The sequence below is a fragment of the Osmerus eperlanus genome, chromosome 18 (genome assembly GCF_963692335.1).
Source record: "Osmerus eperlanus chromosome 18, fOsmEpe2.1, whole genome shotgun sequence".
Taxonomy (NCBI): Eukaryota; Metazoa; Chordata; class Actinopteri; order Osmeriformes; family Osmeridae; genus Osmerus; species Osmerus eperlanus.
In genome coordinates this window covers 421,019-447,744 of record NC_085035.1, presented here as the reverse complement: position 1 = coordinate 447,744, position 26,726 = coordinate 421,019, and the positions used below count along the sequence as shown (strand labels likewise).

Sequence of the window (26,726 nt, the reverse complement as noted above, 5' to 3'; positions counted from 1 at the left end):
AGCACAGCCCAGCACTAGTGGGCAGCACAGCCCAGCACTAGGGGGCAGCACAGCCCAGCACTAGTGGGCAGCACAGCCCAGCACTAGGGGGCAGCACAGCCCAGCACTAGTGGGCAGCACAGCCCAGCACTAGGGGACAGCACAGCCCAGCACTAGTGGGCAGCACAGCCCAGCACTAGGGGACAGCACAGCCCAACACTAGTGGGCAGCACAGCCCAGCACTAGGGGGCAGCACAGCCCAGCACTAGTGGGCAGCACAGCCCAGCACTAGGGGGCAGCACAGCCCAGCACTAGTGGGCAGCACAGCCCAGCACTAGGGGACAGCACAGCCCAGCACTAGTGGGCAGCACAGCCCAGCACTAGTGGGCAGCACAGCCCAACACTAGTGGGCAGCACAGCCCAACACTAGTGGGCAGCACAGCCCAGCACTAGGGGGCAGCACAGCCCAGCACTAGGGGGCAGCACAGCCCAGCACTAGTGGGCAGCACAGCCCAGCACTAGGGGGCAGCACAGCCCAACACTAGGGGGCAGCACAGCCCAGCACTAGGGGGCAGCACAGCCCAACACTAGTGGGCAGCACAGCCCAGCACTAGGGGGCAGCACAGCCCAGCACTAGTGGGCAGCACAGCCCAGCACTAGGGGGCAGCACAGCCCAGCACTAGTGGGCAGCACAGCCCAGCACTAGGGGGCAGCACAGCCCAACACTAGTGGGCAGCACAGCCCAGCACTAGGGGGCAGCACAGCCCAGCACTAGGGGGCAGCACAGCCCAGCACTAGTGGGCAGCACAGCCCAGCACTAGGGGGCAGCACAGCCCAGCACTAGGGGGCAGCACAGCCCAACACTAGTGGGCAGCACAGCCCAGCACTAGGGGGCAGCACAGCCCAGCACTAGGGGGCAGCACAGCCCAGCACTAGGGGGCAGCACAGCCCAGCACTAGTGGGCAGCACAGCCCAGCACTAGGGGACAGCACAGCCCAGCACTAGTGGGCAGCACAGCCCAGCACTAGGGGGCAGCACAGCCCAACACTAGTGGGCAGCACAGCCCAACACTAGTGGGCAGCACAGCCCAGCACTAGGGGACAGCACAGCCCAGCACTAGGGGACAGCACAGCCCAGCACTAGGGGGCAGCACAGCCCAGCACTAGTGGGCAGCACAGCCCAGCACTAGTGGGCAGCACAGCCCAGCACTAGGGGGCAGCACAGCCCAGCACTAGTGGGCAGCACAGCCCAGCACTAGGGGACAGCACAGCCCAGCACTAGTGGGCAGCACAGCCCAGCACTAGGGGGCAGCACAGCCCAGCACTAGGGGGCAGCACAGCCCAGCACTAGTGGGCAGCACAGCCCAGCACTAGGGGACAGCACAGCCCAGCACTAGGGGGCAGCACAGCCCAGCACTAGGGGACAGCACAGCCCAGCACTAGTGGGCAGCACAGCCCAGCACTAGGGGGCAGCACAGCCCAGCACTAGGGGACAGCACAGCCCAGCACTAGTGGGCAGCACAGCCCAGCACTAGGGGGCAGCACAGCCCAGCACTAGGGGACAGCACAGCCCAGCACTAGGGGGCAGCACAGCCCAGCACTAGTGGGCAGCACAGCCCAACACTAGTGGGCAGCACAGCCCAACACTAGTGGGCAGCACAGCCCAGCACTAGGGGGCAGCACAGCCCAGCACTAGTGGGCAGCACAGCCCAGCACTAGGGGACAGCACAGCCCAGCACTAGTGGGCAGCACAGCCCAGCACTAGGGGGCAGCACAGCCCAGCACTAGGGGGCAGCACAGCCCAGCACTAGGGGGCAGCACAGCCCAGCACTAGTGGGCAGCACAGCCCAGCACTAGTGGGCAGCACAGCCCAGCACTAGGGGGCAGCACAGCCCAGCACTAGTGGGCAGCACAGCCCAGCACTAGGGGACAGCACAGCCCAGCACTAGTGGGCAGCACAGCCCAGCACTAGGGGGCAGCACAGCCCAGCACTAGGGGGCAGCACAGCCCAGCACTAGTGGGAAGCACAGCCCAGCACTAGTGGGCAGCACAGCCCAGCACTAGGGGGCAGCACAGCCCAGCACTAGTGGGCAGCACAGCCCAACCCATGACTTGAGGTGGATGAATTTCACCCTGAAGATGAAGAGTATGTATCACCAGAGGAACGGCACTTCAGGCACAGCAGAGATATTAAAACAAAACATATAACGATAGAGCTTCATACAGTGGTTGTGGTTCAGTTAGTTGTACATTTTTTACACATTTTAACTATTAAATACACATTTACAGTATCGACAACAATACCAAAATGGATGCGATCACTTTAAGAATCACTTTATGGATCTCTGCAGACTGACCTGTGCATATTTAGTTGCACTGGCTTTCTACGGAGGTGGTGGGGGGGAGGGGGGAGGGGGGAGGGGGGGCTCAGGAAGTTGGAATGTGGGTCTCTGTGTGTGATGTGATTGTTAGCAGAAATGTGTCAGCCCCGCCCCCCCCCCCACCCCTGAGCTGAAGCCCTCACCGGGCTATGCAGAGAGGATGGAGGTGTGTGTGTGTGCGTGTGTTATGACTGTGTGTGTTTTGAGTGTGTGTGTGTTTTGAGTGTGTGTGTGTTTTGAGTGTGTGTGTGCGTGCAGACGTCCACTGAACGTTGCAGTGCGGCTCCAGATACCTTATCTTCCCTCTCTAGAGGAACAGGAGTAGAGGGGGAGGGAGGGAGGGAGGGAGGGAGGGAGGGAGGGAGGGAGGGAGGGAGGGAGCATGGCTGAAGAGAGGGAGACGTGAGAGCGAGGTGGTGAGGTGCCTGGCTGCAGCCTGCACATCGGGCCATGTGTGGCCAGCGAGGGAGCGCCGTTCTGGGGGAAGGAGAGAGGCACCTCCCCCGGACCGCCCTGAGACAGCAGGAGCTGCCTCACCGACGCTTCTGACAGCCTCAGTGACGTTTTACATTTAATTCATTTAGCATCTGCTTCTCTCCAAGGCCACATACAAACAGTGCATGTTAAAGTCCAGCAGAAGATCAAGGATCTGCAGTGCAGAGTTCTAACAGTAGTTTGGTGGTCAGTCAAGGAACGGTCTGTATTTACCACACAGTGTAAAGTAACTACATATCCTCCTCCCATCCTCCCATCCTCCCATCCTCCCATCCTCCCATCCTCCCATCCACTCATCCTCCCATCCTCCCATCCTCCCATCCTCTCGTCCTAGGACTTGATGGAGGATTCATTTTAGTTACTGATGTTTTCATTTATTTTGTTTGATTTGGTTAAAGGATGGGACACAAGGATAGTGTAGAACACTACATACACTTTTTGTACTCGTTGTGAAATATATTATTGTTGCTTGCTTTCTACAGGTACACTCTTACACTTTTGAGGTTCATGTTGTTTAATTGTAACTTGTTTAACTACATGCTCTTATGGTTCTTGCCTTTGGCACTTATTTGGTTTGTCACAATGTATGCTTCATGTTTTGGCTACCCGCAATGTTTGGGGCTATCTTGTTGTTATGATCAGTGACCTATGCACTTTTGTAAAGCTCTCTCTTGGAAGTCGCTTTGGATAAAAGCGTCTGATAAATGAATAAATGTAAATGTACATACTCATGTTGTGTGTACTACGGTGTTGTGTACTTCCTACCAATGTTGTGTGTAGTACATATACATAAGGTGTACTGTTTACTAATGTGGGGGAGTGTGTACCTATGTGGGGTAGTGTGTACTAATGCAGTGTGTACTGTAGCGGAGGACTCACAGTCCTGATAGTGTAACCTGTTGCTGGCTCTGGGGTCAGTATACCGCCACGAGACACGCTCCCCCAAGACCTCTGCGTGCAATCTTTTATTGATTCCATCTCACTGAACTCCATCTATCCTCCAATCAATGGCCTGTTTGCAGCATGATCCGATACCTTATCACATGATCCATCTAGATTAGTCCCCGCGCACATTAGGAGCGGAAGCATCTGTAACTTCTGCTACCCTCTAAATGGTAACTTATTCATATTTCAACATGGAGAATTTGTATAATATTTATAATTATAGGAAACCATAGCATGTTACATTTTGTCTTCTAATAATATTTCTGATTTATTTAAATGATGTGCCCTACTTTCTAGTTGGGTAAAAATATAATTATGAAAAATGTAATTGGTTTTCTGAAATATTCCACCTCAAACATCCGCAGCACACGGATTTAATGTGACCATTCTTTACAAAGAAAGTTAACTTTTTATTTTTATTTTATTGCGCTAGTGTTAGAGAACGCTTGGAGAAGCTTGTGTGCACTTCTTGGAGTATTGATAACCTAAGGCTTCCAGCGCGGTCTAATTAGACCTTTCAGCCGCCGCTCTTGTAGAATAGTTTATACTAGGAATCTTACGTTCTTTTTTTAATAACAGAAAAACCTTTTTCAGAACCAAACAATTTGCATAAAAACGCTAATTCGTGACGTAGGTGCATTTTCGAAATCTTAAATAGTTCTTGGGCAAACAAATCAGAGTGAGTCTATGGAAAAGACGTGATAGCGTATTTGTAATTGCTGCACATATTAAGCGGCCTTAAAATGTAAAAATGACAGGTAGAGTTTACAGTATTTACAGTTTGTTTAGGCTATTTTGACAAAATACGATTACGCACCTCAGATTTATAAACGTATTAACAGCACGTGCTTGCATTCAACAATAATTCCAAAGTCGCTGGAATCACCTGGAATAGTTTTTAGGAACGACTGCTTAACGAAATGTTTTGAAATGCTTTCAATTTAGTTTTGTGTCAACCTTGTTTAGTCGGCTTTATAATTTCTGAATTTAGAGGGATAGCCTTCATGACAGACCAAGTGAGTGTATAGCCTACTGATCCTAAACCTGCGTTCAAATGTAGCTCTAATGATTTCATGTTGCATATCATTTTATATAATGTAGCCTAATTTAGCATTTTAAACAGGCTATTCCTATACATTTTATTTAGGATAATCCAATAGTATTTTGTTTTTTAGCCTTAGTTGGATTAGACTACTTCCTATCTATCTGATTACTTTATCTTCAGCTCTTAAATGCTGTTCTTGTTTCACCTAACTAAACATTAGCCAGGCTACTATTGCTACTATTGAACTGTCTTAATTTCCCGAATGAATTTAGTCCTGAACATTCCCTTTAGAAGTCATGTAGGCCCTCTGAGTATCCTACCTATAAATGGTCTGAAAGTGAATGTTTCATTCTATAATCTCTGACGAAGATATATTTCCTTAATATTCTGGGTATCGTTATTATGAATAAAAGGTAGGCTTCTAATTATTTTTACTTTTTAAACTTGTTTTGCGTAAAACATATAGCCAAATTATTTTCAAAACACTTTGATATGGTGCATTATCCAATTGACCACTGCATATTTGGGTAGTTTTTGGAGATGAAATGCAAAAGTAAAGTTTTTGGGTACGGCTTGTATATCACCTACCTTCAATATTTTATATTTCTTTGTTTGAAGACACACATTTGTTCGCAACTCACATGTAGGTGCAGACTATTCTGTCAGAAAATCTAGAACATAAAACTTTTCTTCCGTCATAAAAAAAAACCTAACCGCCGTAGACCTATGTATTTTAAGCAATTACTTCAGTTCTGAAATTATATTGTATTTTCAATCTTTCAGTCTAAATTCTGTCTATGCTCACGTTGAAATGACTGTTTCGTCCATCTGTGTTTTACAAAACCATGTGCTGTGAGAACCACTGTGAGTGAGCGTGTGCCCTGGGGGTAATTTAGTGCATTAAATAATCATCCTCTTTTGCCGCACTTGCGGTTCTGTGTTGATTAGCCTACTATAGCCTACCACTCACATTCACAAGTAGAACTATTTAAAATGCGTTAACGATATTCGTGACTCGTAGTGTAGGCTATGGATATTGCACTAATAAAACAGCGTCTGCGGACTTACCCATACAGCCAATAGCTACATGGATTCAGACCCAAACAGCCAATACCTACATGGATTTAGTCCTCCGACGCACGCCGAAGGTGTTATGCCAAGTTACTCTACTCTCTCACCTATCACTACAATAGCGACTTTCTGATTAAATATATATGAAACTTTATGTGTCGTTTGCTATAGCCTGAGCTGTTGCCCCCGGCGGTCAAATACTTTATCATGAGTTTGCTGGATTACAGTTTTATCAAATAGCCTAACAGGTTCCCAAAGCCTACTCTCGTGAGAGAACTGGCGGGTTATCATTCACTATTTATAGCACAGTTATCACCGTAGGGCGCGTGTGTACCATTCGACAAGTCCGTAAAACAGTAGGCTATGCAACGCGCAGAGAGTACCATAATAAAGTTGAATAAACATAATTTTGATCATTTGTTGAAGTTGAAGACCGGCACGGCCTTCCATCTTAAGTTGGCTCACAATTAGTGTTAATAACGTCTAGCCTGCCTTACTGTGGTCCATTGGGTTGTGGTAGGCCAACTTGCCTATATTTTGACACCTGTGATTAAAACGGTTATTTGTGACTCACTGTTTACCTCTAGCGGCCATCGTCACAGTTGAGGCGCGCGTGGGACCCGTGGTGTGTTTCTAAAGGGGTTATGCTAGGCTAATTAACCAAAGAACCTGATATCTGCTTAGAAGTCCAAATATTGACCTCCAAGTGGACACAGACACGGCTCGCGGTCACAGCGAGAGAGGAGAGCTGGCTTTTCCGGCAGGCCTGGTCTTTACTGCCACACGGTTCTGCAACCTGTAACAATCCCGTAAACCGGATGCGGCTTTCTTACAATAGCTGCATCTTAATTAAACATAATTCAACCTAATGTAGGCTACTCTATGCGGTGACATGGGCTTCAGATAGCCATAGTGAATAGGCTTCATAGCCTTGAAAAAATATATAGCCTACTATTTTTCTTTTTTATCCAACCCCATCAGTTTTCTGTTACCAGCGTAACTTGATGAAGTTATTCCTATCTGGGCCGTTATCGCGTAAAAAGATATTTGTCGCCTTGGGGTGTCATTCTACTCCCGGTTTTAAGGAAATGTGGGGCTGTGGAAACGTGTTACTCAGCGCACGCTACCTGCCTCGCTGTTGTTAACCCAGTCCAGTAGGCTGTTTTCATCTTGTTGTATAGTCCTGCATTCTCCTGTGTTACAGTTTACAGCAGGGGTTATGTCTACATTAGGTTTTAAATGCACAATTAACCTGTTTCCTTATAGCTACTGCGCCAACCATTTAAACACGCATCCTATCACCCAGTAGTTTTTTAATCATAATATTACAGATTTTATTTTGTTGTTTTGGGGATGGGGTGGGATTTGACCCTGGGTTGTTTATAAAACGCATATCATACTGGGAGTTTTTTGGTCTTAATTCTGTACAACAGGTTCCTGAAGGGCCGAACAGAGAGATGCGGAGAGAGAACGGGGTTGGAGCACGAGGGCGGCGAACCAGAAGACCTCATTTGGGGTTTCACCAAAGCTACTCACACACTGAGCGGGAGCCGTCCAGTCGTCACAGACTTTGAGCTTCCGCCTCGCAACGCGTCCTGTTGGTGCGCGGAGGAGAGCGAGAGAGAGGGAGAGAGAGAGAGAGAGAGAGAGAGAGAGAGAGAGAGAGAGAGGGAGGGGGATAGAGAGAAGAGAGAGCGGAGGGAGGCAGGAAAGGAAGAAGGAGGTTACGGACCTGCTCCACTGGAACACATCTACACGGTTTTGTGCTGTCAGAGGGGTATGCTTAACGTATAACGTTCCTCGAGTCTAAAATGTGCAATATCGCAACATAGAGCTTCCTGGAGCTTCCTAGCAAGAACCTTCAACAAGCATTCGCGCGTGCCGTTTCGCTTTATTGCACGCTCTCGTAAATCTGGACTCGCTCTGGAGAAAAAGGGGCAACCCATGGAGACACTGGATAGCTTTGTCAGGCGACGGGTTGGGATTATACATTGAATTGTAAGGAAACTCGTTAAACCATCGAACGTTTAAAGAAGAAACGAGCAAAACGGTCCAACCGCAACTCTGAAAGTGACGTTATTGTTTACAAGGTAAAGACGTTTCTGATGTTCTGAGAGCCGCGCGTTCCCGTGGGCAGAGATGTAGTTATTGTTATCCCTGTTCGTGTCAAATTCAGGCCCTCACAGCAGGCATTGTCGTGCTTGCGGGCGCGCAGATACCCATATTGATTTTAATGGTGTTACTTTAGCTGAAGCATTTAATTTGCTGCAGATTGTCTTCTACTGCTTGTGTGATGGTGACCGCAGTCCCTGCATATTATATAGGTTGCCTAAATCTATCTAGGCACATGAAAAGTATTGTTTCCTGTTCGGGTATTTTTTATTTTTGTGTTACAAACCATACAATTCTCACTTATTTCTTTCAAATTGTTTAGCTGTCCAATCCACACATGTAGACCTGTTGTAGTTGTGAGAAGTCCATCTTCAGCATGTTATCGTCATTGCCAGGATCTCACGTTCTGTAGGATGAGAAGTAGTCCTTAGTTAAGCCTCCTGACGTTTCCAACTGCTTAACAGTATACAAACTAAGATTGTGATTATCAATTACTTCAAGTGTGTGTGTGTGTGTGTGTGTGTGTGTGAGAGAGAGAGAGAGAGAGAGAGAGAGAGAGAGAGTGTGTGCGTGCATGTGTGTGTGTGAGAGAGCGTGTGTGTGATTATTTATCCTATGTTTGCACGCAGTGTGAAATCATGACCAAATTTCAGCCACAACTAATTTCAACAAGGTGAATGTTTTGATTGTTGATGCTCTAGACACGTTGTAGACATAAACTGGAGTTTATGTCGCTAAAACGCGTCTTTGTTTGTCCGTGACAGTTGGGGCCTTGGCCTCCGAAGCTCCAGACATGGCGGAGCAAGAGCAAACATTTGGGCTCCCAAGTTCGCCCAGCAATTCGGATTCAAAGGAATTAAACACGGAGACTAAAGCGGAAAAACAAAATGGAACTTCGACCAAATCTCCGTCCTCCCAGACAACTTATATTCAACAGGTCAGCTTCATGTCTTCTAACCGTGATCAAATGTGGTCAGACAGTGTGTTATTGTCCCGGGGTTACAGAGACGGAACTTATAGGGCTGTAACACATACAACCTACTAACTATCGCCTTCAAATCAGAATTTGGGGAAAAGACACGCATTGTCTAACTTTTTGGGGTATTATTTGTGTCACGTGAAATTTAATTATTTATGCATGTTATTAACTTATATCCAGTCATTTTCTTGATGTATTTATTAATTCTTCAACCATTAATCAACTATTTTTTTATATTTATAATTTGTAGGCCAAAAAATGTATGTTGTGAAATCCTGTCTTCTAAGGCATTGATGTTGTGATTTGTTGAAGAATTTGCAAAAAGTTGCAAAACAAATTAAGTGAGACACGCGCGTGCTGTATTCCACGGTGTCACTCCCTGTTATGACCTAAAGCTAAAAAAAAACAAAACAAACAAAAACTAAAGTTTATTATAAAGTGTTGATTGAGGAATCAGTTATTGGACTACCTTGTGCTGTCCGTTAATCAAAAATGCTACAACATAGCTTCCCGTCTCGTTCTACCTGTGTTGTGAAAGGCCCCTCACGGGACCGGTCTTGAGTCTCATACTTTTTTGAAATGTTACTTTGAAGGGGATGGAAGGTATCAAAGTGTACCTGCACGAGAGGGATCTGTGGGCGAAGTTCCACGAGGTGGGGACGGAGATGATCATTACCAAAGCTGGAAGGTAGGAAATAAGTTCGCAAACAAGTGTTTGCACATCTATGGAACTATTCACTAATTATATTGGAAACATATGTTGGGTGGCACCTGCACAAATATGACTTATTCGGAAGTTATCTGAACAGTACTGATTAATTTGTATTTAAAATTGCAAGTTAAAAGATGTGTCAGAAATGTTTTCTATTGGTTTCTGTGGTAAAACATTAGTTTAAGGGCATCTAACAAATACCTGATATACACAAATAGGAATTGTATGTTTGAGTTTCTCAAATATAAAGTGACGTTATCCTAAAAGGTTGTTTTCTGCATTGGCGTGGCATTTGCTGCAGGCCTGTGGCTGTATTAAAACACTCTGTAGGCTAATTGCAATGCTTAAGCTAATTAGGTCAAGGCGAGACAACAAGTAAAAGATATTCCTACTTGTCCCTATTATTTTCAAGATTTTCTCTAGATTGTCTCAGTGGTGTAGACAAGCGATAGATAGATATGATCGAATATGATCAGTTTTCTATTTTGATGAAAGAAACAATGTGGGCATTTAGAGAGGTTATAACAACCCGTGCCCGTGCCCTCTGACCTTCTTCAGATTAGCCTACACTGCTTCTGAACCGGTGAGGAATGAATAGTCCAAATAACGGAGGGCTGAGTGTGAACGTGAATATGCATGATGGTCGGTGGTCTCACCTCGTGTTAACAAATCGTCTGGTGGCTCGCAGGTATTTCTTATTCATCGCAGCACCGTCTCCATATCCACTGTGGGTGAGCGACTCGTGTTCTCCATTCAGAGCTGCATAAAGACCTCTTTATATTCACTTCATTCATTTCCTCACTTTTGGCGTGAGAAGTTATTAGTCAGCCCAGCTCAGCCTGCTACATCTCTCCTCACCATGGCGCCGGTACTGCCGATACTGCCGATAGGCAACTGACTGCACTGCCATATCCCAACCGGAGTTCCACTATTTCTGTAACCTGGTGGGGCCCAGCCTTTTATTGCTATGACTTTGAACTATCATGGTTATGTAGTGTTGCTGCATTTTATAGTTATAGCAAGCATTCTAAATATAACATTTGCGTGATAAATGGTTAGCCAGAACATAGGCAATACGGCCTTTCCTACATTTGGGATGTTTTGAATCGGGGGAAAAACTCCCAAATGAATAGGTCTGAGTCTAAATATAGCTTACGGCTTTGCGTCTGTTTTGGCAGTTAAAGATTAAAACATCAGCTTCTGTTTCAGATCATCAAGTTATTTCACCTTCTCTTTCAAATTCGCCCGTCCATTATCATGAGACATACAGTTGAGCAGAATCTTTATAGAGAAAATGTCGAACTCCAGAAAAGTTCTACGTTCCCACTGAACGTAAAAAGTATGCAAGGTTCAAGTTCAAACTATTGAAGTTGCTCCCTTCTCAGTCAAATCTACTCTTTATAAGGCAAAAAGAACATGTCACTAAATACGTATATTTCTTGAATTATTTTGTCTGTTGTCGTTTGTGATAACTACCATGTTATGTTGTTTTAATTCCAGGCGAATGTTTCCCAGCTTTAAAGTGAAGGTTACGGGACTGAACCCTAAAACTAAATACATCCTGCTCATGGACGTGGTGCCAGCTGATGACCATCGCTACAAATTCGCAGATAATAAATGGTGTGTAACTATATAAGAAAAACAATTACTTATATCCCCACTGATAATAAAATGTACATTTTTATAAATTTAGCCGATTATTTTATCCAACGTGACATGTATTGCCAATGGACAGGACAGAAGCAAGACTCAGAAGGACACAGTCCTAAAAGTATTTCAGAGGTGCAATAAGCAACCTGTAGCATGTAGACAAATTGTCTTCAAGATCCCGGAAGTTTTTAATCCAAATATGTGCCTTGATTGAGCAGGCATCCCCAGTTATCTAAAAGCAACAGGCCTACTTAGTTTATAATTTTTTATAAACATTTTACATTTAGACATTTAGTCATTTAGCAGACGCTCTTACCCAGAGCGACTTAAACAGTCGTTTATGTGTCTGTTTGTGTTTTTTCTTCAGTTTTTTACGTTAATCTGGTAGGCTATTTACGTTTTACAATTCTAATGATGTTTATTCGATAGGCCATAGGCTACCCTCCCTTTCACTGCATGAGCTTTGCTTAAGTCTCCTGCGAACGTACAGAACCACTTGTTTCCTCATTAAACTGGGATGGTTATTGGAGTCCAATACCCTCAGATAGGCAAAAACACTCAAACCATTTGCTTTTTTATTCTGTTCACGAAACGCTAATTTATTTAGTGTAATGTCCACCTAAAAATAGCGTCCAGAATGCGCGTGTGGGTCAGTGGTTCTCAATAGACAGTTAGCTTGTTTGAAGGCACATGTTAGTAACACCGATAATGACCTGTTCCGCGCATGTTCCGGAACTAATTGTGGACTTCTGTCTGACAACAATGTTGGACATTGCCAGTCTGCTACCTCTAATCTTGGCTGAGCGGAGGGCGTGCAGAAAGGGCACGATGGTGAAATTAACTGGTCTGAGTCTCAATTAGACGACTCTCAAAGATAGGAATACTGTGTCGTAAGATTATTTTTTAGTAGTTGGAATTAACTTTGCTGTGTAATACCTTGCTCACGCGGGATTTATAATTTAAGACAGTTATTTTTGGACTATATCAACCATATCAATTCAAACAGTGCCAAAAACGACCCATCTGAAATGTTTTACCTATAGGCCTAATTGTAACATCTAAAAAATTCATTCGACAGTTCGTTTTGTTGTGGAAATTGTGTTGTGTTCAGACTGCGAGGCCTGCTGTAGTAAACTGAGTGTAATTGTTGCTTCAGGTCCGTGACGGGGAAAGCCGAGCCCGCCATGCCCGGGAGGCTGTACGTTCACCCGGACTCTCCCGCCACCGGCGCGCATTGGATGAGGCAGCTAGTCTCGTTCCAGAAATTGAAATTGACGAACAACCACCTGGATCCGTTTGGACACGTACGTTTGTGATTTTAATTGTTAATATGTAGCCTATTATTTATTTATTATTCACGGGTTCTTTTTTTCAAAGAAATAACGTCAAGCAACCGTTTAATATTTTCAATATGATAAAATGCATTTTAATAATTTATAAGGATACCGTTGAGGTAATCCACAAATCGTGGTGCCATGTGATAATGAGTGTCTATAAATGGCGTCTGGACGGAGTTATCTCCGGGTTGGGGTGTGGGTGACTTTGTGGCCAAATTAGAGCTGGCAGAGAATTTGACTAGTTTTAACTCGAGTGCCGATCCTTTGTGCAAAACAATATAAATAAAGATGCGAAAATATGTTCATTTGTGATCACGCTACATCAAACATTAGCCTATGTATTTGAAGACTTGAATTGAAAAATAAACTAGGAATGAGCATACAGATGAATAAGTAATTTTTACTTTATTAATTGAGCTGTGTGGATTTGTTTTGGCCTATCTGGTGTAGAATTGGTTTCTGGTCACTGCTGATTTCTGGTCACTGTTGGTTTCTGGTCACTGCTTGGGTGGGAACCTTAAACCAGAGAATGTGATTTAATCCCACAGTGTATGCAAATAGATCATAGAAGCTCTTTAATAGGCTTATTGATCAGTCTGTAGTAAATACTTTTGTTATTCTCTGATAAGAAAGCAGGTCACAACAGTTAGTGAGTAAAGTTCTGTACGATTCTGTATGAAAACTCCTCACATTCAGTAATGTTCAGTTTAGAATTAAATGTATTTTCTTTCTGCTAATTTGTCAATTAACAGTTAGAGGCATGCTCCTTCTGTTAAATAACAAACACACAAATACACCCACACGCACACACACACACGCACACACACACACACACACACACACACCTATCTGTCCTGATCCCATGGCTCTCTTGGCTGGTGTGTGAGTATTGATAGTGATTGTTGCCATTGCCAAACCCAGCTGGTAGAATGAAACATGATCCTGGAATGTGAGCAGTGTTGTAAATTTCTGGCCCTGAACGCATTTTTGATTGGTTGCAGTGGTTCCTGGCCTTGCCTCCTTCATGCTGTGAGACAGCATCGAGGGATTCATAAACGAAAAACTGGTGCCGGTCCAGAAAGTCTTTCCATGGGCTTGTTGGTCCAGCTGTTTGAAATAACTCGGAGACATTTTATAATTACAGACATGAAGCTGAAACACAGCGGTGCTGTAGATCCAGCCTGTTAGAGAAGGTCTGATCCAGTCTGTTAGAGAAGGTCTGAACCAGTCTGTTACAGAAGGTCTGATCCAGCCTGTTAGAGAAGGTCTGATCCAGCCTGTTAGAGAAGGTCTGATCCAGCCTGTTAGAGAAGGTCTGATACAGCCTGTTAGAGAAGGTCTGATCCAGTCTGTTAGAGAAGGTCTGATCCAGCCTGTTAGAGAAGGTCTGATCCAGTCTGTTAGAGAAGGTCTGATCCAGCCTGTACACACTCAGCCCTCAGGGCTGCCCTGCCCTCATGGTCTATAGGATGGGTATAGCTCAGTGGTAGAACATGGGGATGGGTATAGCTCAGTGGTAGAACATGGGGATGGGTATAGCTCAGTGGTAGAGCATGGGGAAGGGTATAGCTCAGTGGTAGAGCATGGGGATGGGTATAGCTCAGTGGTAGAACATGGGGATGGGTATAGCTCAGTGGTAGAACATTGGGATGGGTATAGCTCAGTGGTAGAGCATAGGGATGGGTATAGCTCAGTGGTAGAGCATGGGGATGGGTATAGCTCAGTGGTAGAACATTGGGATGGGTATAGCTCAGTGGTAGAGCATGGGGATGGGTATAGCTCAGTGGTAGAGCATGGGGATGGGTATAGCTCAGTGGTAGAGCATGGGGATGGGTACAGCTCAGTGGTAGAGCATGGGGATGGGTATAGCTCAGTGGTAGAGCATGGGGATGGGTATAGCTCAGTGGTAGAGCATGGGGATGGGTATAGCTCAGTGGTAGAGCATAGGGATGGGTATAGCTCAGCAGTAGAGCAGTTGACTCCAGATCAAGAGGTAGCAGGTTCAAAACCCCCCCTGTATGTTGCCATGGTAGTGTCTTCTAAATCAATGTATTACGACCATAAGTGCGCATGCACTTGATTTATTTACTGTTATTTACTTACTGCTTGGTAGTTTTGATAGTGAAGGGCGACCTAGAAATGAAATGCGTTATTATTATTATGATAATAAAGAATGCTAGGATGGATGATTAGAGATATAGGTCTCAGGTCAAACCACATCCCTGGGAAGCAGGAACTCAGAACCACTGATTTGTTTTGGTTGCACTTCAGATTCAGTTTTCGTTTTGGATTCTGGACACATATTGCAAAATGGAATATTTTGCAATTGGAGAATGAGTGTGCCCCCTGTCAATTGTTATGCTCCCAGTAATAAAGATCTATTTACCTTGATAGTCAGTTTTTTAGGTAGCAGGATATTCCCTGGGCTGTACTATGAAAGCCTCACTGACACCTCAAGTCCGCAGAAGAATCTCAAGAGTTCCCATCGCTGGTTCTTGGCCCGTCGTTCCAAAACAAGCTTTGATCTCCCTCCTCTCCACTCCAGGAACGCTTGTCCGTGTTATTCGTCTTCGTCGTGGCGTTCTCCATCGGCCGGGCGGCGTGTTCCCTCCAAGAGAGGCAGCCGGTGGATGTCCCAGTGTTTACGTCTTGTTGGCAGTAGATGATGGTGTGCAAAGCCTGTTAATCCCAGGGCAGGAGGGTCGTGTCTGATGTGGGGGGGCATGAAAGCAGGGGGCACCCGGGCGGGGGCAGGGTGATCCCTCACTATCCTTAAACACTATCACAGAGGAGGGGGCTCCGAGGGGGCTCTGAGATGGGGGCCGGGGGAGCTCTGGGATGGGGGCCGGGGTTGAGGCGTGTGCTCGGGCCCCTGGGTGGTCCTCCTCTCTAGCCCCCCCCACCCTGTTCCCTCTCTCTCACACACACACACACACACACAGAGGTTAGGAAAGCAGTCTGTGGTTGGTGTTGGGAAGACTAGCCTTGCAGTTGACACCATATATCCACACACCCATACTATCACGCACACCACACACACGCACACACCACACATGCACACACACACACACCATGTTTTGTCAGAATATACTTCTTGTGCCACACAGAATGCTCTGTAGTCTTTATAAATATTCTAAAGAAATATATATTTATACACAAAAGAAAGTAAGAGCATTTCATGCAACACAGTTTCTGTTGATATTTGATATTGTGACTATTGTGGACACACATTTTCCAGTGAATCAGAGTGGAGAGTGACCTGGCTGAGCTGGAGATGCCCCAACAGGAGGGGGTAGAGAATCCTCTCACTGATGTCTGCAGTGTAGGAAGAAGATATACAAACAAGCCTGCAGCTAGCCGGCAGGGGGGGCAGGGGGGGCAGGAGGGGGCAGGAGGGGCAGGGAGGGGCAGGAGGGGGCAAGAGGGGCAGGGAGGGGCAGGGAGACCTTGCAGAGGACAAGGAAGAAATTTTGGTTATTATGATTTAGGGTTAGGCTCTTGGTAGTCCAGGGCTAAGGTTAGGCTCTTGGTAGTCCACGGCTAGGATTAGGCTCTGGGTAGTCCAGGGCTAGGGTTAGGTTCTTGGTAGTCCAGGGCTAGGGTTAGGCTCTGGTTGGTCCAGGGCTAGGGTTAGGCTCTGGGTAGTCCAGGTCTAGGGTTAGGCTCTGGGTAGTCCAGGGCTAAGGTTAGGCTCTGGGTAGTCCAGGGCTAAGGTTAGGCTCTTGGTAGTCCAGGGCTAGGGTTAGGCTCTGGGTAGTCCAGGTCTAGGGTTAGGCTCTGGGTAGTCCAGGGCTAAGGTTAGGCTCTTGGTAGTCCAGGGCTAGGGTTAGGCTCTGGGTAGTCCAGGGCTAAGGTTAGACTCTTGGTAGTCCAGGGCTAGGGTTAGGCTCTGGGTAGTCCAGGGCTAGGGTTAGGCTCTTGGTAGTCCAGGGCTAGGGTTAGGCTCTGGGTAGTCCAGGGCTAGGGTTAGGCTCTGGGTAGTCCAGGGTTAGGCTCTGGGTAGTCCAGGACTGGGGTTAGGCTCTGATTCGACCAGCTTCTTTAAGTCGCCAGGCTTGCCCTTGGCTGGATTCATCACTTAGCACTAACTAGGTTACCAGGGAGGAAGCAGGGACAGGGAGGCCAGCCATGTGCTACAGTAGGAACTCATTTACTTGGTGTATTTGTAATATCGGGTAGATAGCTTTGTGATGAATGCAAGAATGATCCCCTGAGGCTATGTACAATTACATAAGGCTGGTTTAATTCTTACTCTGATTATATACTGTGGATGTGTGTTGTATCTCTCTCTGATCCATAAGCCATGTGCAGCTTTTGATTCTAACATATTGAAGAAGAAAAAATATATATACATATATATAGGCCTATCTATATATTACATGAAACTGTATTTAAGAATTGTATTTTGGCCCAATTTTCTTTTCTTTCATTTTCGTCATAATATTGGTTAGATGTTGTAATTTGTAGCTAATTATTGTTAGATTGTAATATTTCCCCGTTCCTAGTTTTCATTGTTTGAATGAACCGATTTAACTCCATAAAATTAAAACCTTAATGAGTGTGAAACAGTAATATTTGAGCCCTGAATTAGGATCTCATTTATATAGGGTATTTGGTTGGGATTATGTAGGCCTATTTGTCAGGAATTACAAAAGTACAAAAAAACGATTAACGGTATTTTCTCACTTCAGATTATCCTGAACTCGATGCATAAATACCAGCCCCGGATTCACATCGTTAAAGCGGATGAAAACAACGGGTTTGGATCTAAAAACACCGCGTTCTGCACCCACGTCTTCCCCGAGACAGCCTTCATCGCAGTCACGTCCTATCAGAATCACAAGGTAGGCCTGCTTCCATGGTCTTTCAACAACAAGAGGTGATTACGAATGTATGTGGACCAGAACAATTATATAATAATTTTAAACGTAGGCCAATTTGTATTGTAGCCTCCTTGCAATTCAACATTTGGTTTTAAATAATCGTAGCACTGGAAGCCATGGAGAGTGTTCATGGTTTGAGAATAGTGAAGACTGGTGAACAATCCAGTGTCCACAATGTAATTGCGTTCTAAATTGAGAAATGACGCTAAACTATAAACGAATCAGTCATATAAACACCCCTGCGGCTCTCTACCGTAGGCTGGCTATGTGTCCGCTTCAGAAATAGTCTCGTACCGACGAATGAGCTCATTACCAACAATTGAATATAAAGCGGATGGAATATATCCTATCACCGCAAACTGTCTATTGCAGCGACATGTTAACGTGAGCACGAGCTATGTCTGATACCGTATCATTGACAGATGTGAGAGTTATGGGACTGAGGATAGCGCATGTCTGAAGTATTGGATAGACATGACCTCGAGACATTTAGAAGTTGGAGTGACTGTATGGTCCGCGTTCCACTTTTCCCGAGTGAACAGATTAGGCTGAAAGGGTGATCGTGCCCGGATGCTTGTGTTAAAACGCATGCAAATCAAATCAAATGTATTTGTATAGCCCTTTTTACACGCAAGCATGTCACAGAGGGCTTCACATATGCCCATAGAACTGCCCCTCAACCAACCTAAACCCTCAAGGAAGACAAGGAAAAACTCCCAGAAAAACTCCCAACAGGAGAAAAAATGGAAGAAACCTTGGGAGGAGCAATTCAGAGAGGGATCCCCTCCTCCAGAGACGCACTGTCTTACTTAAACGCTGTGTGACTTTAAAAGCTCTGTATGTCAGTCTGTAGATATTATTATATTATTAGGCTATTATTATGACACCAGTCTATTAATATTGTAGTGAGAGGTTGTTTGTTGTCTGAACTTGTAGCCAAATTCCCTGACATTTTCAACAGAATCTCCGAGGTGACATGTAGGTGTTTGAGTATTTTGCAACGTCTAGGCTGTTACGAGTTTTACAGACGATTATTTGTGTATAGGTCTAGTCTGTATCAGGTTGCACAATAGTCATTACATTTAATCATTGTGCAGAAAGTTAAATATGCCCTATGCCTATTTTTCATGAATGTAGGATAATGGGTTCAAGGCCTAAAATCTTCTTCTTCGTCTTTAGGTTAATTGTGCTCGCCCTGTTGTCCCTTATTGGCAGACAGACTTGTCAGAATTATATTATTCATTAGTTTGTTGTCTCCCGATTGTTGATTTATTTTGAACTTTAAACGCATGAATGATGAAAGTAACTTATCAGAATATATAGCTTTAATCAACAATCAGTAGGCTAGTAATTCCAAATTAGTTGTAGCAGTATTAAGAATAACGTGCACTTGCAACTTGTTTAATCCATCATTTATTGTAGGTCCTAGCCTAGGTATGTAGCCTACTATATAGGCCTAACACAAGTGTGCTTTACATCATTTACTTTGCTTGAATAAGAAAACTAAGTCTTATTAATTTTCCTTGAATTTCGACGCTAATTTAAGTTTTGGAGCGCACTAACAATGTCTGTTTAACATCCGTCTTTAACTATGTAGATGAAAGATTCTAGAGGGAATATGGGTAAGGGCGCGAGGGCCCTTTATGTGTCCGGAGCCAATCCGAATTCTCAAAAACTCTGGGAACAGGAAGTCCAAATCACTGACTCTCTGAAGAAACCATTCATTACTTTCGAGTTTTAAGGGGCTGAGATTGCAACACTGGGCTAATTATTATTGCCAGAGCTTGCCAGACGTCCAGACAAACATCAATTTAAGATTTCTTGTTTTATCACCAGTGTCTGATCAAACAATCTTACATATGCCAAAAGGGTTATCGCGTCATGTGTTGTGGAGAACAGGGCGGCCCACTGCGCTCAGGCCAGCTTCACCTGAGGGGCAGATTCATAGGAATGAGGGAGAATTTTAAGCAGGAATTGCATTCTAATTAAACCTGGTTTGTTTCTCATTTAATTCACGAAATTGATGTTATTGCATGTGTGGAATTTTTATTTTATTTATTATATTAATAGGTTTTATAGAGAGGAAGATTAAAAACTTGTGTTCCTATAATAGCTTACGATGTAATGCAAGATCATTTTAGCCTAATAGTAGAATTGAACTGACTTGGTTGTAAAAAGAAAAAGTAGAGTTTGCGGGCTAAAGAAATACAGGGTCTTTGTATCAATCATTCCTAGAATCAAATCCCCTTAAATGTGTTCTGAAGGTCTACGGCAGCGTGCCACTTTAGATGACAATGTTTTACCTTGAGCAAATTAGCCTACTTGAATAAATCTATTTTGTGAATGACGTTTAATTTAAAATTCGAAAACCCAAAATACGCAGCCTAATTTTCGTTTCTTTAATGTTAATTTAACAATGCACTTAAATCCGCAATATAATCAGGCCTCTAGGCTACCCTATTTAAAAGTGGTACTTGTGCTTGAAAAAAATATATATTACCGTAAATGCATGCTTCGAAACCAAGTGAATGTAGGCGTATAGGCTTCCTACTAACTGAAGGTATAGTTTTACATTTTTGATTCCAATGAAAATCTTTCTTTTGCCAAAAGAACCGTGCGTTAACGAGAAGCTAAGACGCGTGTGTCTCAACAAGATATATTTTACAAGGTTTAGGAGAAAGTGTGAGCCAGCGCGTGGACAAAAATCCATTTGTCAGGAGGCGGGAACCACACCAGACTCGCGAGCTAATTACCTGTCAAAACGCTCTCCTTACCAGAGGGTTATTCCCTAAACCTGGCAACCCCGATACTATTTGAAGAATCTGTTAACAGTATTATTTCTTTATTATGTTCTTTTTTATTATAGGCAACATTTTGGTGGCGCGTGGGCCATATCTGGTCGAAACCGATACTTGATTCAAGTAGGCTAGGTCTAGTCCTGTCCTGTATGCTTATGTCCATGGGAAGGAGCGAACGATGGTTGCCACGTAGGCTGTTAGGCCACACGTCTAGCGGACCTGAAGCTATCATGGTTTGGTTGGCTGTAAATGAACCTCGTCTGCTAAAACATGCCAGTCACTCTCTGATGAAAACTTTCATAGACGTGATGAACGAACAATAGGCTATAGGCCACATGTCCATCGTCGATTTTCTGTAAAGAGCTGCGCTTTTTATTTAATAATTTGGAAAAGCTTCTAGGCCCATTTTAGCTGGCAGAGATTGACCCTGTCACGCAACCTATGAAATGGTCGGTTTTGAGTTCCGTAGGCCTGGTTTGTGACGGTGTCTCTCACGAGGCGGACCGCAGCGCGTTGCCTGAGATGTTACACGTGAAGATCATCAAGTCACATGTGTAATTTTTGCAGAATTTCATAAAGAAATATTTGTTAAATGTCTTTAGAATTGTATATTATAACAAAGTAATGGGAAAATGTACCACTAAATAGTTTTATTTGATCGTTTGTTTCAGAAAAAAAGACTGACATGTCCAACAGGATAATTGTTTAATTAAAAGTTGAATGGAAGGTTGAATTCACTGCAAATGTTCAACTGTCTCAGCGATGATAAAGCATTTGTCTGTTTTGCAGATAACACAGCTGAAGATTGAGAACAACCCGTTTGCCAAAGGCTTCCGTGGAAGTGATGACATGGAGCTGCACAGGATGTCTAGAATGCAAAGGTAATTACCAACCCTCATCCCTTCATCAGCCCTCATCCCTTCACCAACCCTCATCCCTTCACCAACCCTCATCCCTTCACCAACCCTCCATCCTCCAGCTCCAAGATCCTCATCCATTTACCTCATCCCTCCCTGCTCATCCTTTCACCAACCTACCTTCATCCGCCTCCTGCTCCAGCCTCCACCCCCCTGCCCCAACCCCCACCCCCCTGCCCCAACCCCCACCCCCCTGCCCCAGCCTCCACCCCAGCTTCCACCCCCCTGCCCCAACCCCCACCCCCCTGCCCCAGCCTCCACCCCAGCTTCCACCCCCCTGCCCCAACCCCCACCCCCCTGCCCCAACCTCCACCCCAGCCTCCACCCCCCTGCCCCAACCCCCACCCCCCTGCCCCAACCCCCACCCCCCTGCCCCAGCCTCCACCCCCCTGCCCCAACCCCCACCCCCCTGCCCCAACCCCCACCCCCCTGCCCCAACCTCCACCCCAGCTTCCACCCCCCTGCCCCAGCCTCCACCCCCCTGCCCCAACCCCCACCCCCCTGCCCCAGCCTCAACCCCCCTGCCCCAACCTCCACCCCAGCCTCCACCCCCCTGCCCCAACCTCCACCCCCCTGCCCCAGCCTCCACCCCAGCTTCCACCCCCCTGCCCCAGCCTCCACCCCAGCTTCCACCCCCCTGCCCCAGCCTCCACCCCCCTGCCCCAGCCTCCACCCCAGCTTCCACCCCCCTGCCCCAGCCTCCACCCCCTGCCCCAGCCTCCACCCCCTGCCCCAGCTTCCACCCCCCTGCCCCAGCCTCCACCCCCTGCCCCAGCTTCCACCCCCCTGCCCCAGCCTCCACCCCCTGCCCCAGCTTCCACCCCCCTGCCCCAGCTTCCACCCCCTGCCCCAGCCTCCACCCCCTGCCCCAGCCTCCACCCCCTGCCCCAGCCGGATCGCCCTCTGGCTCTGTGATGTAAGTGTTGAGTCCAGACTCCAGTCTCCATGTGGAAGCCTTTCATGGCTTATCTGGCAAGGCCTCAGAGCTGCTTCTCTCTCTCTCTCTCTCTCTCTCTCTCTCTCTCTCTCTCTCTCTCTCTCTCTCTCTCTCTCTCTCTCTCTCTCTCTCTCTCTCTCTCTCACACTCTCTCACTCTCTCACTCTCTTTCTCTCTCTCTCTCTTTGTGGAAAACACATTTTCAAAGAAAAAAATCTGGCCTGCACACCCCCCCTCCTCAACCGCCTTCACCCACCCAACCCCCATCAGCCAACCAAGGCGTTGTGCTTTCTAACGGAGAAATGTTTAAATTAGAGACAAACATGGAAGAGCAGTTTTGTTTTCCACACAGCACTATTGGGATCATTTTTAGTTGTAAGACAGAGAGTAAAAACTTCTCAAATGGGTAAACTGAGGGTTACAGTTAGAGCCTGCAGAGCCTGTCTCTGCTCTGCAGGTAAACTGAGGGTAGTACTTTCTGACGAGCAGGAAATTTGGCAAACTTGCAAAACAATAAAGTGGAGAAAGAAGAAATATATATATTTCCTATTTTTATTTTTCAGCTTGAAGCACTTTAATATGAGGGTAGTTTTTATAGATACTCTAACAAGGATTTAACTATTCAGATGTGAGATCAGCACGGGCAAATGTTGATGAAGTAGGTGCATGTCAGAAGATTATACCAACGTGAGTCATGGAGATCTTCTACGTAGAAAATTGTAAATGAATAAAGCTGGCACAGGGCCAAACCAGCCTCATCATTCCTACGTGCCACAGCCAAGTACAGTACGGTCTGCCGGTCTGCCGGTCTGCTTGTGGTTAGGCTTTAGAAGGGAGAGCTTATTGCAAAAGCAGGTCACTGGTTCAAAAGAAACAGCCGCTAGGAATAACAGAAACACAAGAACTGTAGCAGGATGATCTACTCACGGGTTTCCATGACGACCGGCACAGGAAGACATCCCGTCTCCCCGGTAACGCCTCCTCCGGTGGCATCCCCCTCACTGGGTCCTGGGGAGGGGGATGCAGTGTGTAACTGCAGTGTGTGTTCTGGCATGTTAGCATAGCAGTGCTAACTGCAGTGTGTGTTCTGGCATGTTAGCGTAGCAGTGCTAACTGCAGTGTGTGTTCTGGCATGTTAGCGTAGCAGTGCTAACTGCAGTGTGTGTTCTGGCATGTTAGCGTAGCAGTGCTAACTGCAGTGTGTGTTCTGGCATGTTAGCATAGCTGAGCTAACCGCTCCTGTGTCCCGCAGCAGCAAGGAGTACCCGGTGGTTCCCCGCAGCACTGTGCGCCAGCGTGTGGGTCCCAGCCAGAGCCCCTTCAGCGGGGAGGCGCAGGGCCTGCCCCCCTCCCTGGGCTCCCAGTACTCCCAGTGTGAGAACGGGGTCACCAGCACCTCCCAGGACCTGCTGCCCCAGGCCAGCTCCTACCCCCAGGAGCACAGCCAGGACTACCACTGCATCAAGAGGAAAGGTGAGGCTATGCTGCATGCTAATGCTCATTTCAATACATAAAAATTAAATGTGCACACCCGGATATACTTCAGTGAAGATGATGTAGCTGCTTTCATAACTGTTCACTCAGATCACTTAAATAGTTTACTTCAGTCCAGCGTGTAACGAATAGTTTAGCCCAGAGTGTGCACCATGCCCAGGCTTGGCTTGTGTGGAGGGTTCCTCCTGACTGACATAGCTGCCTGTCTGTTAGCAGTGGAGGATGACTGCCACTCAGGTGAGCACAGCTACAAGAAGGCCTACCTGGAGAGCTCCTCCAGCGAGGATGACCATTACTACCGGCCCATCAGTTACCCCCAGACCCTGGGGCTCCCCGGCGCTCCCTACAGGAGCGAGGCGGGGCCACGGCAGGCCTGCATGTACGCCAGCTCCACCCAGGGCTCGGAGCTCGTCCCCAGTCTGGAAGACATCAGCTGCAACACCTGGCCGTCCGTCTCGCCCTATGGGGGCTGCTCGGTCGCCACCATGCAGCCAATGGAGCGCCTTCCGTACCAGCACTTCTCCGCCCACTTCACCTCCGGACCCCTGGTGTCCAGACTGGGCGGGGTCACAGGCCACGCCTCCCCGCAGCTGAGTGACGCCCACCACGCCATGTACCAGGGTTCCATGTCCCATCAGGCCTTGGGGCGGCAGTGCAGTCCTGGGGGCGCGATCCAGACGCCCCCCGGCGCCGGTCTCCAGGGCAACGAGTACCTGTACTCGCACGGCCTACCTCGCACGCTGTCCCCGCACCAGCAGTACCACACCGTGCATAGCGTCAGCCTGATGCCTGACTGGAGCGAGAACAGCTAGAGGCTCTCGGAGACGTGGGACCAGGAACGGCACAGAGGGTCATTCTATATTTATATTTTCGGAAGCTATTCTTGGTGGGTCGAGTGAGATTAGTGGCTGGGACTGAAACTCACAGTTGTGGATGTTGTGGCGCTCTGGAGGCAGGGACGTGTGCGGAGAGGTTGTTGCTGGACAGGATGAATCCTCCTCTGGACCCAGCAGCAGCTTCCTCTACAGACACTCAAACTATCCTGTTTTAATAGATGAGAATTTTGTATCACAACGTTCAAAAGCATATTATGTTTTCTTTCTTTTTTTGTCTGTGATAGTAGAAAGTTCCCACCCTTATTCTGTAGGTTGTATGTCTTAGATTTTGTGTAAAAAATAATAATAAAAAAATAGATTATATCGTTTGAGGCCTGTTATACCAACCTGGAAGTTTCATATTTGAGGCCTTCACCTTCTCGGGAAGATAACATCTTCTTATTTCATACTGCACCACAAAACTGAGTTTTAAACTCCTGGCAGATTCGTTTTTTAAATTGCAGAATGTAAAGCCAGTTATCTGTCTGCCTTGTAGAGTTAAAACAAGAGAATGATAATAGACGGATCTGGGATTCAAACCCAGGCCTAAGCCAGGCCAAAGCCATACAGCTGTAGGGCTAGATCATAGGCCAAACCTGGGCCAATCCTGGGACACACTCAGGCCACACCCAGGTCAGATTCAGGCCAGGCCACACCCAGGCTAAATGTGGGCCAGATGGTCAGGAAGGTGAGAGAGGTGGTGTAGCCACACCAGGCCAGTTCTCCTGGCGACGCAGCCCTCCCAGGGACACCCCACCAGCCTGGACAGGGAAAGGAAGCAGTATTTGCATATCTTTACTTTGTTTTTGTTTCGAATATCATTTTTTAAATTGTGTATTTTACGTGTTTTACCCAGTAAATGTGTGTTGTTTCACAATCATTTCATTTCTTCACAGATTTAGGCACTTGTCCCACAGCCTCGGTCCAGCGGAATCAGAAACGTTCAGATTTATCATCTTAGATAACACTGCATAGAATGCACAAGGGGAGTGAAAAATAATTTACCATTTACAAATAACACAGAAGTCAGAATGTTCATAACTGAGACATGGAATAAATAAAGAACAATTCAGTCCAATGCCAGTCAGCCAGTTCTGCCTCTCAAGATCAATGTTCTATAAAAAAAATTGATATGCTTGTAGATTGATAGTGTTGCTTGTCGATAGTATTTATTTCTTTCCGCTTTTGTGAATGAAACATGTTGCTGTTGTATCGAAGATGCAAACAAGTTAGTTTGTCTTGCTTCCTTTGTTATGTCTACTTTTGGTTATTTTGTTTTTATAGGCGCAATTTCTAAATAAAAAAATCATACTGCTTTAGATATCAAGAACATTAATATACATATGTGAAAAGTATTAAGAAGAGAGAAATAGGTTGCTGTTGTAAATAAACTCACATGTATAGACTACAGAAAACTGCAATAAATGTAAAAGAGCATTCTGTCTACTGTGACTGGTTGTTTTATTTTAGTCACTTCGTTTAGGTGAAATCACATGAATTCAGCTTTTTGTCTCACAGAGAACAATATGTTAATGTCTCAGGAATCAGTCTGTCTTCATGTGGAAGAGGAGACACTATCAGCCAGAAGGTTTCAAATCCTTTGTTTACATAAAGTATTATATTATTTATATGAGAATGGCTTATATCATGTTTTGTCATGGTAGCGCAGCAGCATCAACTGAATACTCTTAATTTACACACTCCAGTCCCCCCTCCAGTCTCTCTGAAGATAATCCACAGGATTAAACGTCTGCTGTCTGCACCCCCTCCTCAAAGAACTGTCCCCTCCGTAAATCTCCTCTGTGTGTGTGTGTGTAGGTGTGTGTGCGTGAGAGAGAGTTGAAGTGTGTGTGTAGGTGTGTGTGTGCGTGTTTCATCTACACTATAACCTGTTTAGTCCGGAGTGCAATTTCAGGCAACATTGTGTCACTGTGAGCAAGTTTAGCATCCCATAAAAGATACTTTTATCCAAAGCAACAGACAAATACGGCATGTAGAAAGTCAGAAGAAAATCAAGGATCTAACAATATTTTGGGGTCAAGTAACAACCTGTATTTAACAAACACAAACGCAAAGTAACAACATCTCAGCTAGCAGGCACAGAGCAGTTATCTCAT

General features: G+C 46.0%; 1 protein-coding gene across 5 annotated transcripts; it reads left to right on the top strand.

Annotated features, from left to right (window-relative positions):
- The first annotated feature begins 6,711 nt into the window (after positions 1–6,711).
- tbx5a (T-box transcription factor 5a) lies at positions 6,712–26,051 on the top strand. Of its 5 annotated transcripts, none has more exons than XM_062484477.1 (9): positions 6,712–8,005; positions 8,792–8,964; positions 9,600–9,694; positions 11,219–11,338; positions 12,525–12,672; positions 17,397–17,549; positions 21,176–21,267; positions 23,496–23,713; positions 23,951–26,051. In XM_062484477.1, exons 2-9 carry the CDS (start codon positions 8,821–8,823, stop codon positions 24,544–24,546), a joined length of 1,566 nt encoding a protein of 521 aa, XP_062340461.1. In that variant the 5' UTR covers positions 6,712–8,005; positions 8,792–8,820; the 3' UTR covers positions 24,547–26,051. The 5 variants fall into 5 exon arrangements, with proteins under 5 accessions (XP_062340461.1, XP_062340460.1, XP_062340459.1 ...); XM_062484476.1 differs by having other exon boundaries at positions 23,948–26,051; XM_062484475.1 differs by having other exon boundaries at positions 6,713–8,005; positions 23,493–23,713.
- Positions 26,052–26,726: the final 675 nt, after the last annotated feature.

Bases quoted from the DNA above. Each gene is read 5' to 3' on its own strand.
- tbx5a (XM_062484473.1), top strand. From the start codon at position 8,821: ATGGCGGAGCAAGAGCAAACATTTGGGCTCCCAAGTTCGCCCAGCAAT. The intron at 12,673-17,396 runs GTACGTTTGTGA...TTCTCACTTCAG, and splicing joins ACCTGGATCCGTTTGGACAC to ATTATCCTGAACTCGATGCA. The intron at 23,714-23,947 runs GTGAGGCTATGC...CCTGTCTGTTAG, and splicing joins CCACTGCATCAAGAGGAAAG to CAGTGGAGGATGACTGCCAC.